The 17,519-nt window shown below is 40.7% G+C and overlaps 1 protein-coding gene across 4 annotated transcripts; it reads left to right on the forward strand.

Annotated features, from left to right (window-relative positions):
* The first annotated feature begins 1,981 nt into the window (after positions 1-1,981).
* LOC133901778 (histone-lysine N-methyltransferase ASHH3-like) lies at positions 1,982-15,942 on the forward strand. 4 transcript variants are annotated; one of them, XM_062343262.1, is made up of 12 exons: positions 1,982-2,673; positions 2,809-2,920; positions 3,429-3,531; positions 3,966-4,065; positions 11,677-11,755; positions 11,898-12,069; positions 12,173-12,253; positions 12,391-12,609; positions 12,984-13,035; positions 13,118-13,183; positions 14,954-14,986; positions 15,576-15,942. In XM_062343262.1, the coding sequence occupies exons 1-11, from the start codon at positions 2,614-2,616 to the stop codon at positions 14,984-14,986; spliced, it is 1,077 nt and encodes a 358-aa protein (XP_062199246.1). In that variant the 5' UTR covers positions 1,982-2,613; the 3' UTR covers positions 15,576-15,942. The 4 variants fall into 4 exon arrangements, with proteins under 4 accessions (XP_062199246.1, XP_062199245.1, XP_062199247.1 ...); XM_062343261.1 differs by having other exon boundaries at positions 14,954-14,995; positions 15,578-15,941; XM_062343263.1 differs by lacking the exon at positions 2,809-2,920 and having other exon boundaries at positions 3,496-3,644; positions 14,954-14,995; positions 15,578-15,942.
* Positions 15,943-17,519: the final 1,577 nt, after the last annotated feature.

A 17,519-nucleotide genomic window follows, 5' to 3' on the forward strand; every position in this document is an offset into this window, starting at 1 on the left:
CTGTATGCTTAAAAATTGTTTCTCATTTTTGAAGTCAGTGCATGGATAACATATATAGTCATCACAATTATTTAACTTGTATACCGCGACAACGCTCAAACAAAGCTTCCATGTCGTTAAAAACTCCGAGCCGCTACGGTCAGCATCGTACATCCATATTTGGTCCATCTGCAATTTTACCAATTATTATGAATCCATTGAACTAATATGAAATAGCTATCAATTTAATTAATTATTATCAACAAAATAGAATATAATGATAAATAATGATACAAAATTCATACCTAGAATATGAAAACCTAAAATCGATTATCTTCAAATCACTAAGTCAATTGAAGCTCTAGCAGGTAAAATCCAGAGCAATCTAGCACCTATTTTCAAAAATCTAGAGCAATTATGGAATGGGCACCTATTTTCAAAATCTTGAGAAATCTAGCTAGTAAAACAAAGTGCAAATAAAATATAGATGAATTTACTAACCTAGATAATATATACCTAAAATGAATTATCTTAAATTCACTAGGTCAATTGGAGCTCTAGCTACTTCAAAATTTATCATCATGGAACAAGCACCAATTTTCAAAATTTAGAGCAATATAGCACGTAAATCTAAATACAAATAAAATATAGATTAACTTACTTACTTTGAAGCACTTAGGTCACATGGATTTCACCAAATTTTAAAGCCTTGCCGTACAAGCTCACCACAAAAGAGCCGTCGCATGCCAAAAAGAGCCGCCGAGTAGAACAGAGCTCCTTTGTTCTGCTCGGACTTAAGGGCTAAAAAAACAACTCTATATTCTAACACATCACTATTGGTTTTAGGAACCAACTAATAATAATACTTCTTTATCACTACTGGTTCTTGGAACCAACCAGTAGCGATAACACAAGTATCACTGTCGGTCCATTACATGAACCGATAGTGTAGTATCACTGTCAGTTTGTAATAAAAATCATCAGTGATAGTGCATATCACTGCTGGTTCTCAACGGCTCAATGATTGAACGGCCGAGTGGACCTCGTGAACCAGTAGTAATATCTTATTACTGACGGTTATTTTTGAACCAGCAGTGAAGAGAAGGCACGAATGACCATTTCTATAACTAAAAGTGAGGAAATTTACCAATAACATGTCAAAATTGTCGTAATACCAGTAATGCTAAAAGTCGATGAAAATCTCTTTCAATTTTTTCATGGAGGGGGCGAACCCTGAATTCATTACTCGGGAGCAACGGAATTACAAGTACCAGTCTCACACACTAAATAACGTGACCTGAACCCATCGAAACTGAAACACCACCAGGCCGCAGCTCCCAGAGCTACCTTCCAGGTCCATAGCATTTATCGAGTTTAACACCGTCTGTATTAACAAGTTCATCAAAAGGCCACAAATAACTAACAAGCCCTTCCAGAATACATCTTTATGCGAAAGCTAGTCACCGAGCCCATTCTAGACTTAATCCCCCACTTAATCAGCCGCAATCATTGGAGTGACATTCTTCTCGCCTACGGTCTACCTAAGGTGGAAGCTAATCGCCGCCTTCTTTAGGCATTCGGCTTCGTCTCCTTTTCGTTAGTTGAGGGAGGAAATATAACTAGTATTATACTCGAGAGAGGTAAATCAGACTTTTGCAAGAGTTGAGGAAACGAAAATAGACTTTTTTTTTAGGGGAATTCTCTCTCTTTTTTTTGACATCCCTCGACTGGGTATAAATATAGCATCTGTTCGTACATACATACACACAACAACACACACCACCTCCACACACCCAACACATACACACAGACCTACATCTATACGAAGCAAAGCAGGGCCCTGCCAGACCACTACGTTGGGCCGCGTAATCTGAGAATCCTTATGGGCTTGATTGCTTCTCTGTTAATGGGCTTAAATCCAATCGGGCCCATGGACTAATTGAATTGAGCCCAATACTCCCACGTGTTAGAGTGCTCTCCCTCCTCCCTGCTGCTCTGGTTGTCTTGCCGCTTCTCTTCTCTCCCTCCTTCGCAACTGTAGGTAGCTCCCCCCGCCCTCAATTTTGTTCGCCGCCCGCCGCCGGCAAGCTCCTCTCCGCTCCGCCGCCGTCCCCCAGAAAATATCTTCTCCCCCTTGCTCCATCCCTCTCGCATTTATTTGGCTCCTCTCTCTCGCGGAACTACCCAAGCGCGGAAACTAATTAAGGTTTGCCAAACTGGTAGTGAAAACCTAGGCGGGCTCCCAGCGCGAGGCAGCCAGCCGGGGCACCCGAGCGCGACGCCGCCGGCCGCTCCCTCCCTTCCTCTCTATTTGTGGAGGGCGGGTCCTCCTCCATTACCACCATCACAACCAGCCGCTCCCCCCCCCCCCCCCCCGGGCAGCAGCGCCGCTCATCTTCCTCGGCCTCGCGGAGTGGAGTTGAGTGGGTTGAGTTCTTGTTTTGTTGGTAGGAAGGGAAAATAACCCTAGATTTGCGTCCATTGGGTTGTGGACTCACCGAATTGTTGTAACGGAGGGTGTTGGTTTTATTCCCGGTCGAAATCCAAATCTTACTCTGCAATTCAGAGAGGTGAATTTTATTTATTTATTTCAAAAAGAGAGCTGCGGATTTATCCGCGCCAATCCATCCATCCATGGTCCGAGTAGGCTCTTCTTCCTCCTCTTCCTCAGCGCGCAAGGCCAATAGAGCCAAGGTGAGGGTGCTCGCAGTTCAAAGAATTTGTACTTGATCGTTTGTCTTTGTTCTACTAGGCCTACTTGCAGTTCCTGCTTCATATTAAAATCTTACTTGCGCTGCTGAATACTTATGTTTTAATTTTGTGCCGTAGCAAGTTGAGGAAGTGTTTGATGAATTGATCATCAAGATAGAACCTATGGAGTTTGATCTGCCGCCCGTGTTGAAACAATGGAAGTTAGGCTACTATGTACCAATCAAGCGGAGTATCATTACCGACCATTCTTTGAAAATTTGCCTTATTTATTGTTTTCTTAATATAGATGGGTTGCACCTTTGCCTGATTTAATTCCATACTGTCCCTTAACATATCATATTCTGACACATCACCATTCACTGTACGCTGTAACTTCCAGATCGGTCTTCCATCCAAGCAATCCTGTAACTTGTTGAGAAACCCTGTTATAGTGTAATAGTCCTTGTTTGAAGTAGAAAGCAGTGCAGGAAATTAACTGGTTATATTTTGCAATAATGTGCTCAACACAAGGATTTATTTAAAGATGGGTTAATGTGATCTAGTTCCTCATTTTTTCCAGTGAGATTGGAATAACAAATTCCCTGTTCTAACGCCATTTTCATTACTCATTTACAATGGTATGGTTATAGCTTCTAAATTGAACATAGCAATGTAAATATTACTTCACTTTGGTGAAGCTGAATATGTGTCATTCTTATGAACATGTCCGCTTTACTGTTGTCCTTAATTCTATTAAGATGTATATCGCACTAAGCGACGTATTGAAGATTATGGCATTTTCTGTTCTTGTACCCCTTCTTCCAGATCATCAGTTGCTTGTGGCAAAGACTGCCAATGTGGGTAAGCTTTTTCTGTCCTCCTCCATGTCAATACTCATGGAACATTTACGGGCTTCATAGGATTCCAAAATCACAAGTTTTCATGAAGTCCTTGCTCATATCTCTCATCAAAAGGTGCTATTTCATAATGTTTTCTATACCAGATTTCTTGCTATTCATGTTTCTTCCCACAATTTTTTATCCGTAACGAATCCAATTTGTTTGCCAATTCTACATGGTATTTCTTTGTGCACAAGTGCACAGAAACTTGTAGCACATGCTATCACATTGATACTGCTTCATTCTATAATCCATCATTTAGATTTAGATTTTTTTCAGTTTATTTAGAAAAATTGGAAAAAAAAAACCATGCAAATTTGTTTGCTATTTGATTAATACACCTGTAAGTTTTATTGTTGTTGATACATTATTAAATACTGGATTTTGTTGATGCAGGATGCTGTTCTCTTGTTGCTCATCAAACTGTAATTGTGACAACACATGTGCCAACAAATCATTCCAACACAGACCTCTCAAGAAAACAAAATTGATTACAGTAAGTTTTCATAATTTTTATTGGGAAAGGATGGCTATTTAGGGAGAGTAGCAATGGCCAACAATCAATGCATTTTGTAATGCAATGCATGTTACATGGATACAGCCTATCTTTATTGTGATGGGTCTTCTATAGAAAATCTTTATTTTCTTTGTAAAGTGCGGTGTTGCATGAGAGGTAGGGCATTGTAGTTTACTCTGCAAGATTAGAGAAGCTGATAAAGGAATGACAGCTCGATAAATTGAGGCAGAAAAAAAATTCTACTTCAAAAAAAAAAAAAATCTATACTTTGATCTGTGAAGTCAGTAATGATATGATGGATCTCAACCTTATTGTGATACCCTAAGAAAAGTTTCCTGCCAAAAATAGGCAGTTGTCTGTTTGTCAGAACATTTCTTCGGGCATATTTTTATGGCCCTAATCTGCCAAATTCCTAATGCACTCCTACTTAAAAACAAAGGTTCATATGGGGCTCAATTTCCTCTTCCCAGCTAGGAAATTAGGATTTGGCGGAATCCTAGCCCACCGGAAATGGGCTGTAGGGTACAGGGTTGGGCCTTTTCTTCCCCAATAGGTGCAGACAAGGATGTTCTTATGTCCCGTGTTTGTGTTCCCATCTGGCTCTTAGGCAAGGTTTTGCTTACCGACCGGAGCTCGGTTACCGAGCTCCGGCGGTAATCGAAAATTCGCGGTTACCGCGGTAACCGGATGAAAATTCAAAAAAATTCGGACAAAATTTATTTGAAAAAATTTGAAATTTGGGGGAAAAATCGTGATTTTACTCGCTCGGTAACCGGTCGAATTGGACCAGTTACCGAGCGGTTTTTGCGATTTATCGAGCAGTTTTCTCGAATTTTTCGCATTGTCGGTAACCGCTCGGTTTTCTCGATTTATCGAGTGGTTTTCTCGATTTTTAGTGACGTTCAACAAAAAAACCCAAAAATTATCTCAATCTTGTAAAATCAATAACTAATCCATCTAAGTTTCAAATCAAGTGAAACAAATTTTGTTGGTTTCCTTATAACATGATCTACAAGATAAAAGTATTTATACTCATAAAAAAGTTCAAAATTTTCTGTGAGAAAATGTATTTGTTAAACCAAGTTAAATGCATAGTTTACTCTTTGCTAATCCAAAAATCATGAAACTAATTTTGTTAGTCTTCTTACATGATCCTATGTTTTTTAAAAATACATGAACTCATGAATTAGTTATTGTAACATGCAGGATTGTGTAAATGTGTTGCGACTAGATTAATTCATAACTAACCCATCACACCTCAAAAATTAGTGAAACCACTTTTATTAGTTTATTTATACTATGATTTACGTAGGAAAAATAATAGTAGACATGAAAAAGTTAATTATAGTGTTGTTTCTTAACATATTCACTTTATGCTTGTGAACTTTGTAAAGATCATAGAGAAATTAATAAAACTCTAAATAAAGTGAAATCAATTTTAAAGATCCTCTTAAGATACGTTCTACACAAGAAAAATATGTGTTTGCATATCAAACTTTTCCTTAACATGAGTTAATAACTGAGCCGCACGCTTCAACTTTTTTCATTTTTTTCAAACTTCCTCCCTATAAAATATGATGCAAACTACATTATTTTTGAATTTTTTTTTCACAGAAGTTCTTAGAATTGTGTCTAGTTTTTTTTTAAAAGTTTTTTTTTCAAATTTTTTGAATTCAAATTCGGTTACCGTTCGGTTTCTGAAACCGAGCCGGACCAAGATGGCCGGTTATCGTGATTTTTCTCGATAACCGTCGGTTTTTGGAACCCTGCTCTTAGGATATGTGAGCACCAGAACCATAAAACCCTAGATCTAGTAGCTCCAACACCCAATTCCATACCACTTCTATCTCCTGACTTCAAGTTTCTATGTCCTCACCTAACGCCTCCATCCCATCCGCCTCCAGCTTCTCCGCCAGAGGGAAAATGGCAACCCGGAGCAATGCAAGCGTCTTCTATCCACTTCATCCAATTCCTGCTGATAGCTGTCATCCTCTCCCTCCAAGTCCTTCCGTTTCTGCCGATTCAAACAGCGGGCCACAATCTCCTCAACTTACTATTTGTCCCACTGTAGTTTCTTGATTCTGGTGAGTGGTGATTGTTGCAAGCTTTGTGGATTTTTTTTCAGCCAACCAAGTGCATGGTCCTTGCTGGATCTGATGTGTGTGTATTGGCCTTTGCGGATACAAATAGAACTGAACATATGCTCTTTCATAATTGGTGTGTAAACAATTACTGGTACATCTGCCTTGTCAAACAAGACCCAACAATGGCTCGTTTTTGTCATTAACTGGTGGCATTTTTGGATACAAATAAAACTGAACAAATGCTCTTTCATGATTGGTGTGTAAACAATTACTGGTACATCTGCCTTGTGAAACGAGGACCCAACAATGACTCGTTTTTGTCATTAACTGGCGGCATTTTCCTGGACATATTCTTGCATTAGCGATATTTGTTTTCATAATTTGCTCGGTGTAATAGCGTACTATTTATGTTATTACATCAATTAGTAATCTTTGCCCTTATGGTTTTGCATTTCTGTACAATGTTTCTATTCTCTAAATAGAATGATATTTGTTAAATGAAGAATTGTATTTCTGATTATGTTAAAGCAATTTAGGGCAAACTCAGAAGCCTTGTTTGTTGTTTTTGTTATATATATCATCGGCATCTTCTATCTTTTCTTGATTAAGTTTATTTATATCTTTCTTAAGTTCTGAACTTCCTGAAATTAACTCCTTATCTCTTTTTTACTTAACCTCGATAATTCTCTATAGAAATAAAATTATTTCTCTTAATGCAGACCATTCACTTGTCATGGTGTACTTATATTCTAAGGATATTTGTTGGTTAGTTTCACCAACCTGCAAAAGATCCTAAATAATATCAAATCTTGAATAGTAACTTTGAATAGTATTATATATATATATATATATATATATATATCCCCATCATATAAGGTTTTTTTTTTGCGTATTGTCACATGTACATGTATATATATTAGCCTAGGGCCTCTAAGGAATACAAGTTTCTATTCCTAACATGGTATAGAGTGAAAATTAGGGTTAGGGTTCTCTAGTCGTATCTTTCATGTTGCAACTTCCATGCTCGGCTTGGCTCCTCCCATAATGGAAAGGAAAAAGCTCAACAATGCGAGGAGGAGGAGCATGTGAGGTGGGGGCTAAATGAGTGGAAGACACCGAAGAAGACATAACAGGAGAGGGCGCCACTGGTGCTTGCGGAAGAGAAGAAGAAACAATGATGGGTGTGGTAGGAAAGTTAATTAAAGATAATATCTCGACTAGGGAAGCGGCAGAAGTGGAAGGAGAAGTACGAGGGTAAAAGGGATGAGACTCATCAAAAGTAAGACCCGAGAAATATGCATCTGACGAGCAACAAAATCCTAACACCGATAACCCTTATGCTTAGCACTGTAGCCAAGAAAGACACACTCAATAGATTGAGTGCAATCAGTTTGGTACGTTCACGGGGGACGCGAAGAAAGTAACAAACAAAATCGAAAAGACGAAGAGCAGTAGTCAAGAAGGCGTGCACATAGAGCTCAATACGTTTACAGGGGGCGAGAAGAAAGTAACAAACACAATAAAAAAGACGAAGAGTAGTAGTTAGGAAGGCGTTCACATAGATGCTAAAAAAGAATCCCACTCTTGAGAGCAGAAGAGGGTTGGATGCTGACCAAATATGTGGCAGTGGAGATCGACTAAGCTCAGAAATGAGGTGTGACAGAAGAGGCAATCATAAGTGCGCGAGCTATCTCAAGGAGATGACTATGCTTACGCTAAGCAACATCATTTTGAGCATGAGCTCCAGGACAAGAGAATTTAGACAACATACCCTGTTCAGCAAGAAAGGAACGAAGATACCCAGGAAAAAATTCGCCAGCATAATCAGCACAAAAGACACGAATGAGTGTCAAAATGAGTGCAAATCATAGTGGTGGAGCGTTTATATATAGATAACACCTCGTTACGAGGAGACATGAAATAAATGCAAGTGTGGCGAGAGGAATATCTATAAAGATAATGTAATAGCTATGACCCCCTTTCGAAACGAAGGGAGCCGAACCCAAACATCTGAGTAAACAATACCAAAAGGACGTTGACACACTGACTCACTATGAGGATAACAAAGCTGAATTTGTTTACCAAGCTTACTACCCTGACAGTCTAAAGACATCGCCTGAGATAGACCCTAAGAGACCACAACGAACTAATGAAGATAGATGTGATCCACAAATATGACCGTGACGATGATGCCACTACTGAAAGGAGTTAATAGTCGAGGAAGCAGAAAAACCGATGGTGGCAGCGGAAGGAGACAAAATCAGTCAAGCGTATGCTGAGAATCACGGCGTCGGAGGCCAGTACGAACCAGAGCACCCGTGCGACGATGTTGAACACAACAAGAGTCAGAATCTAGAATAATACGACAACCATGATCAGTAAACTAACCAGCAAACATGAGCTACATAGTGAGTTGAAAAACGTGAGCAATAGAAGGAACACTAACGAAAGAGGTGCAAAGGGTGTTCCGACCAGCAACATAAAGTGAAGTATCATCAATGATAATGACATGAAGAGGAGAAACTAGAGGATGAAACAAAGATAGACTAGAAGAATCAGAAATCATATGAAAAGATGCTCCTAAATCAAGAATCCAAGGCGATGTACCTGACTATGTAGAAGGTGGTCTCAGTGCCAGAGGGGGGAGTAGCAGAATCAGCAGAACCTATCGGTGAAGAGGTAGAGGTAGCAACCAGGAGACAAAGTAGAGTCAATCTCCTGTTAAGTGTCAGTCGTAGAGGTAGTCGGGGTAGAAGCACTAGAAGAACGGTAAAGATGCTTCTTCTTCCGGTAGTAATTTGCCTTAACATGATCCTCCTTGTTGCAGTAGGTGCAGCGAAGGCGAACACCACCAACTAAGAAGGCTGCAGAAGGCGAATGAGTCACATGAGGAGCAGGCGGCGGTGTAGACGAAGACGAAGGCACAGTAGGTGGACGAGCAACCAATACTGAAGGAAGTGGTAGCAATCCAGAACCACATGGACGAGTCTCCTCCGATGGCAGCTCTGTAAGGACCTTCACAAGCATGACACGAGGATATCGTGAAAGCAGCTAAGCATGATGCTGCTTAAACTTGGGACGAAGATGAGTCAGGAACTTGTAGAGGCGTCAAAAATCCCGTTCAACATGCAAATCCAAGCAATAGTGATAGTAGCAGCAACCAAAGGGAGTCCAAACTGATGCGAGACAACTAACATCTGAGCATAGAACACATCAACTGTGGCATCACTTTGTTGAAGAGATTGCTCCTGGTGAACAACAGATAGTAGAGAGCATCCCTAGGAGGCTCATAGTTCTAACGAATATGAGTTCACATCTGAAAAACGGTAGAGAACTCAACAATCTCAGATGAAAACTTGAGCTCCACACTAGCAACCAGATAGACGCTGTATGAGCATCATTATTCATCCACTGAGCGTAAAGAAAAGCAACGGCTGTTGCAATTTTTCTCTCTTTTTTAAATGAAACCTTTAATGAAGCATAAGTAGGAACACACGAACAAAGAGCTGCAACCTATACCTCACCAGTCGAAATTCAAAGTCGGATTTAGCAGATCCAGCCAGCCCCCTGGCTGAGCAGACCGAGGGGAGGCATATGCCTACAACGATGGAGACGACAGCAGGCGACAACACGGGTTGAACAACTTGGGAGTAGATCCGCGCCTCCTGGACGAGCTATTGTCTTTTCTTACCTTTCGTGTCACACCCATCACTATTTCTTTTCCTCGGGCAGAATGTGTTTGTCCTATTTGCTCGTATGTAGAGGAGTTTGTCCCAGAAGCGTTCGAGAACATTCAAGATCAAGACTTCGAAGATTTCGAGCAATTCAACGGAGAAGACAAGTGTCTTTGAACATTTTGCGCCTATTTTTATAAAGTTTTGTTTTACAAATTGCATGCTTGTCAAAATGATATCCTATTGTTAGGATTTACTAGTTTTTCCTCAATCTTCCTAGTATTTGTAGATTATTTTTCATGTTATGGGTAGAATGTGCTTAGTTGTGCTTACTCATGGGTAGCATAGGAAAAATATGTTTTGATTAATAATGATGAACTTTGGTAAAATGCTTAGACATGGAAAGTAGGATCTAGGCAAGTTTGGCTTGATGGTTGGCATGTGGATGTGTTCCAGACAGATTGTGGGTTTTGTCGGATATTGGTTATACTCTGTTGTTGGGTTGATGGCAGTCTTTCCTAGACCATGTTAAGGACCGGTTCATGGAGCGTCCACTTATAAAAACAGTACAATCATAAGTTTGGTACGGGACGGGCCTGGCTGAGTAACTCGCTATCCTCTTAGCATTGTGAAGACCATTTCATGGTACGGGGATGGAAGGGTGTACTTCCTGGAACCGCAAGGCGAAAGAGGAGGCTTCTGGGGTGGAGGGTGTACTCCACTTATGTACGACGGTGAAACCTCAGCGGGTCGACACATGCTGAGAGAGGTTTTGGAAGGCTTTGCAGTGGAATTTTGGCGCACACCTTAGAAGTGTGTAAGTGTTTGATCGACACGGGCAAAAAGAACATGTCTTGTAGGTAAAGTGTACGACCTCTGTAGAGTGAAAACTATATCAACTGTACTTACGGTCATGAGCGGTATGGACTCCTCACATGATTAGTCGGGTGTTTCAAGGTTGATTTTAGGATGGTTTTGGTGGATCATAGTTCCCACCACTATGATCCAAGTTAGCTTTGTTTAGAGATGGTTGGAACCTCAGTTGTGAAGCAAGGTGGATGTAACCTTGGCTCAGGTCTAAAGAATATTTTCACCTAGTAAATAGGTTGCCTTTATAACTATTTTATTACTAAAATATCTTTTATGACAATAAACCTCTGAGTTAAGCCTATCTTGACTTTTGGTTCTCGTATCATACTTTCTCATATTTGTTGAGTATTCCATATACTCACGCTTACTCTCTTTCCCATAATCTTGTTGCTGCTCAGAAGGCGAAGACTACGAAGACTTCCCAGAAGATGGAGTTGAGTTCTACGGGCGATTTTTCGGTCGATTGCCTATGGAGTTGGGCGCTATGCTGAGTTTATTTCCGCTACTATGTAATCTTATTTTAGACCCTTGGGTCATTGATGTTATAAAATAATGTTGTAATAAAAGACATTGTGTCTGCTACTCACTTATGACGTCACTATATGTATGTAATTTGATCATAGCATACATGTAGTTTGCATTCGGTTTGATCATAAAACCGGGTGTGATAATGAGCAAGAAATGCAGTACTTCAGTCATTGAATACTTTGTAGTTGGAAGACTTAAATGTGTTATGAGGAAATGCACACATGTGTTAGTATAATATAATACAAGAAATTTGATTGTGATGTTTCAATTCTTCATAAATATTCTGTATTTGTGACTAGATAATTGGCTTTTGAAATCCACATAATAAACTTTTAAATGTTGTATAAATTTAACCTACCCATAAACCTTTGCTTAGTATATAATAAAGATTTATTACTTTTCGTCAGTACCTAAAAGACTGTTATTTATTTCAGACAGAGAAATGTGGATTTGGATTGGTAGCTGAGGACGAAATAAAGAAAGGAGAATTTGTTATAGAATATGTGGGAGAAGGTATGGTTTTGTTCAAGTTTTATGTGAGCAAGTAAATTCATTGCACAGAGGTAGTTTTATATATTATGATGTATTTCTCAGCTCTGACATCAGATCCTGGACAATCAAATTGACATCCCTATATCTTGCGTAAATGTTATAGTTATTGATGACAAAACATGTGAGGAAAGACTATGGAAAATGAGAAGGCTGCGTGACACTAACTTCTACCTTTGTGAGGTCAGTAGTAATATGGTTATTGATGCAACAGACAAGGGCAACATGTCCCGGTATATAAATCATAGTTGTGAACCAAACACAGAGATGCAAAAATGGTTAGTTATACTCTATATATGCCCTACTCCCGTGATCCCCATTGATGAGCATGATATATTTTCCCTAAGAAAACATGATATATGCTACATCTTGTTGTTTCAGGACTGTCGATGGAGAAACCAGAGTTGGGATATTTGCTCTTCGTGACATAAACAAAGGGGAGGAGCTGACCTATGACTGTAAGTATGTCCATCCCAGTCTCCCAGCTGGTCCTATCATTCAAGTTTTCATTTTTAACACATTTCTTTCACCCATCTTGATCTATTGTTTGGTATATATGGGAATTTTTGCTGTCTTTAATCTCTTAGCATTATTTACAGATTTGTCCAGTTTGGAGCTGGTCAAGATTGTCATTGTGGATCTTCAAACTGCAGAAAAATGCTTGGCACAATGAAATCGACAAAGCCGGTTAATTCAATTCTTCTTCACAATGGCAATTCAGGAAGCTCACGGAATCAGCCCGTCAGGAAGAAGAAAAAGACAAAGTGTGAGAATTGCCTTGGGCAGTTTCTTCGTTTGTGGCATCCACGTGAAAAAATGTAGGCCTCGACATCCATAATTTTTTTTCACCCTGTGAACATATATAAGTTTCTTACAATGAGGAAATTTGTCATTGACTTATTATATTACCGCTTGGGAACATGAGAAAAGCTGTCTTGTTCAACATTTCTCTCTACTTGGTTTATGTACTCACTGTTAACACTGAAAGGGAACTAGCTTTGAAGACTACTTAGGAGTCCTTTCACCTTCCTGCTGTGTTTTCATGATTAATCATTGACTTTGAGTACATGCATATGCTTTTCTAAGATATTTTAGTGCTTATCTGATCGAGGAAGTTAGATGTCCTTTTATTTGTTGTGATCAAGTTTTGGTGCATTTTGACCTCTTGTCTTTCCCAATATTCTTCCTTCAGGTACGTCACATGTTGGGTATATGACTTTGATCAAGAAACTAAACTACATACTGTGAGTTTGTCAACAGATGACTTTGTCAATCAATGATATGATTTCTCATGAGTAATTTTCTATGTTCTTTGTATCAATTCAGTTGCAGTTTTGTGATTACCATACTGAAAAGTTTAATTTGAAGGAAGAAGATTGGGCCTTCTTACCGGTATGACATTCATAGTCACCATACAAGTTACATATATATTTTATCTTATGAAGCACTTGGATTCTGCAATTCCTTGCTTTATTTGGCCACTCCCCATATACTTGGATCTTTCTAGCTACCACATCCTGAAAAGTACCATGACCTGGCTAGCTTCTGCTTTTGCTATTAATGTTACACTTGGTTAATATTTTTGTTATTGATTCTGAAATAGCTTTTGAGAGTATCTTGCATACATTTAGCAGTTGTCCATCCTGAGTTACTTCAAGGTCAACAGAGAACGTTATCAACATTTTGCTGCATATTGCATTTTAATTGAAAATTCTTGGATAGGCTTGCCTTTTGATTTTATTGGTTGCCTCACTTGTGCTCCCTATTGAGGGTACCAACCTCTGATCGTACTAATGTGGATGCCCCTAATACCAGCAATTGGACTCTTATGTTGCCTGCGATTATGGCTGATCTCTTGTTTAGGATTGTAGCATGATTAAGAGTACAAGTTTAGGATAAAGAGTAAAGACTCCATATAAGGAGTTGATGGCTGTATATTCTATTCAATCTTTGGGAAGTCCCAACAGTTACTAATCAGAACTGATTGAACTACATTGTTTGGGATCCATATCTTTCAGAGTGTTTAAAAGCTGCAACTTGCATGGAACTTGACTAGTTTTTGGCAGAAAATTATTTATTCAACTTTGATAATTATATATATTCATGTCCAAAGTTTGCAATTTTTGATCGCTTGGATTCTCTCCTGTAATAGCAGAGATCCAGCAAACAGTGGGATTTAATGTTTCTCTTGGGAATGAGTTGTGCCATTTCTGCTACCTCTGAAATCAATAAGCGATACATATATGCATTTTTAGTTCTTCAGTGCCCATGGCAACGTGCGGGGAAACAATTTTTCTATTGTATAGACCTTTTCAAAAAATATTTTGTTAATAACTTAATTTCAAAACTAGACCATTTTCACCACGCCATGGGCCTTTGGCGTGGTTAAATGGGCTGCCACCCTAAGTAGGGCTGTTCACCCACGGTTCCGTGCGGTTTGGTTTTGACGGGTTAGACTGTTTCCACATTTTCTGCTTGGTTAGTTGTGGGAAACAAGTGTACGTGGGCTGCAGCAGGCAGCTGTGCAAGTGCAGCTAGTCCATATTAGTCTTCAACCGGGAAACGATGTTGCCGCATCTTAAAAAACAATGCTGCTGTCATTAGCAAACTCCAGGACCATCAATGACCTCACCTCTGTCCATGGCCACACCACAACCAACTGTCCGGCCCAGCCTGGTCCGGCCTGGTCTCTCTCTCTCTCGTCCTTGTGCAATTGGCCAGGTCGCAAGGATGCGATGCCCAGCAGGGAGTAGACCGCAGTGAAGGAGATGAGAAAGGACACGTAAATGCGGTGTGAATTTGCGAGTGGAGGCACTCTGATGCTGGCAACAGGTTCGACGGTTTTCAGGGCGAACCAACCCAGCCCATTAAACCTGCCTTGCGGTTTGGTCTGGGTTGGTTTGGTGGTTTGGAACCAAACCGTGAACACACCTAACGCTAAGGTTTTTGCCACACCATGGCTGTGGTGTGGCCAAATGATCTAGTTTTGAAAATTAGGTGGGCCAAGGAGTATTATTAATAACAAAAATAAAAAGGGTCTAAAAATAGATAATTTCAAGGATCTGTTTACTATACTGAATTTCCTTGTTACTGTGACTGGTTTGACCGAACCAAGTGTGTAGACTAATATCCAGCTGCTAACTTGACCTTGTCTATTTTCAGGATCCAAATGATCCGACAGATGAATCTGACTGATCATTGAAGGTAACAGTAGCAATTTACTAGCATAATGCTATTCCACAATCAGACCATTCTTTTATGCAAATCCTTGTTCTGTGTCAATTATAGTTTGTTCAAATGTACAAGATATTTGTTTATCATGTTTGCTTTGTTTTCTAGTTTAATTATATTGCACTTTTAGACTAAGAATAGTTGTTACCGCAAGATGATATTTACACGAGGTGTGTGTAATTCCCAACTCCCAAGCATGCATGGCATCTTTGGAAATGGGATCTGTCGGTTACCTTTTCCTCTAGTTCCTGGAGGCTGTTCCAAGCACACAGTGCTCTACATTGTAGACAAGATCTCTTTTCGGCCTTGGTGATTTTTCCCGAGAGGGCTTTTGGTGTTTTGACTAGGGGTTCTTTTTTTACACATTTTTTGCCATTTCCAAGAGATGATTTATTTTAGGAGAGCATTTCTTTTTTGCTTAAGTAGAGATTGCAGACCGCATCCATTTTCCATTTCTTTTAGAAAAAAATATGTATCTCCTGCCTTCTAGTAGTGGTGCTTTAAACAAGCTGCTCCCTGAATCTTGGCTGATGGAAGTTGCTCCTTTCTTCACAGGACCATCATGGTCTGCGGCGCTGCCAGCCTGATTCGGCTCATTTGTCATCGCAGCAAAACCAATCGGCAGTTTTCTCCCATTTGGAATTTACTGCAACCCTCAACTCAGGCTTGTGTGTGCGTGCTCCGGCCTCATAAACTGTTACTGCTGTTTCAATTGCCGAACTGAACGATACCCAAGTTGTATTGTTCGTTGCGCATCTTGTGATGCTCAAAAACAAAATAAAGCCTTGGCGAGTGTACCGTTCCAGCATTGTTGTGTCGTGCTGTGAAATCGTACTTTGGGAGGAGATGACATGTCGGTTATGGTCAATATAAAATGGGCAGGCATACCCTTCAACTGCCTATGTTGGAACGTTTCTAATGCCGTGCGCCTGGAATGGTTCTGCATCGTGCGACATGCTCTGACGAAACATCAGGAGTCATCAAGGTGATTTGTTCCCCTGGTTGCAGATTGATCGATGCATCTGACCTGGGATAAGCCAAAAACGTGTTGCTGCTCTTGTTGCTCTGCTGCTTGCATATGTGCGTTTAGTCACACCGTCGCTGCAATGCAAACGGTTTGGTGCCATGTTCGAGAGACAAGCAACGGAGCATGGTGACATGCTGAATTGCTGATGCACATATGCTGCGCCCCGTGTTTGTGGCTTTTGTGCCTGGACAAAACATGCTGCGTCGCCATCGCTTCCCATCTGAGCACCATGTTCTCCTGCACCACAGCAACGTCTGAGACTTCATTTGTTTCATTCGAGCAGCTCCTCTCTTTCTTCCTCTGGCCATTACTCTCTCTCTCTCTCTCAAGTAGGCAGGCACGCAAACAAAAAACAGAGCCTTGCGAGAAAATAGAAGGTCAGAGGAAGGTAGATGTACGAGAGTACGTACAGCCGTGAATGAAGAGAGAGAAAGCGGAGAGAGAGGATTAGATCTAGAGAGGGGGGGGGGGGGGGGGGGGGGGGGGGAGCTGAGGTTGGCTTTTTGTGGCGTGGCCCAGGGGGCCCTGAAGGAGGGTGTGGTGTGTGGGGGACAACGGACTCCTTTTGCGGGCCCACCGGCGTGGCTGGCGAGTCCATCAAGCCTAGCTGCTGGATGGAGATGGATCCTTCTAAAGCCATGCATGTGGTGGCCCACCCGTCCGGTGAATCGTACGGTCCGGATCTGTTACTGTTCTACCGCGCTGGGAATACGGCAAGGGTCGTTCCAGGTAGAATAGCGTCCAAGATCAAGATGCACTAAAAAATAAACAGATATGTATGTGTGCGTGTATAGGTCTGAAATGACTAGAGAGCATCTATATGAACCGATCCATGTACTGTTCTTCGGAAGCTCCAGCTCGATCTAAAGCGGACATGTACATTACGTACGCATGCACGTTGTAAGCAAATACAAGTGAGTACTTGTCTCAACCCGACACAGCAGTATGAAGGACGCTAATTGCGCTAACATATGCTTCTAGTATTCCTCTCATGATTTACCTGGCGTATCTCCGTCCACTTCTTGGAGCACTTGCATCAGTTCCTTGGCTTCCCCACATTCAAAAGCCGCAGTCTATAATGTTAACCTGTTCCAGGGTCGTGGAGCCACCGCCATGCTCGGGCTCAAATTTGGACGTCCACGGTCCACCTCCTCCTCAGTCAAAGCTAGATCTCTCGGCATAATTTTGTTTAAAACATGAGATTACATATGTGGAGTCTGTGAAACACCAGATCGAGTAGTTTCTAGCAGTGCTGTAGCCCGAAGTACCTACATGTCTAGACCTTTAAATTTGCATGAAATGGAGGTAAATACGAACGACAACTGTGGTAAATTTCAGCTCATGTATGTTGCTCATGGTGGCAAGTTGGGTCACCACCCAATTCACCAGCAGCTATACCCCTAGTTCTCGATCGGCTTCTCCTGCTAGCTAGTAAGCCGGTTGCCACTAGTACTTCTTTTTGTGAGAAAT

Source organism: Phragmites australis, chromosome 20 (genome assembly GCF_958298935.1).
Source record: "Phragmites australis chromosome 20, lpPhrAust1.1, whole genome shotgun sequence".
NCBI classification, from domain to species: domain Eukaryota; kingdom Viridiplantae; phylum Streptophyta; class Magnoliopsida; order Poales; family Poaceae; genus Phragmites; species Phragmites australis.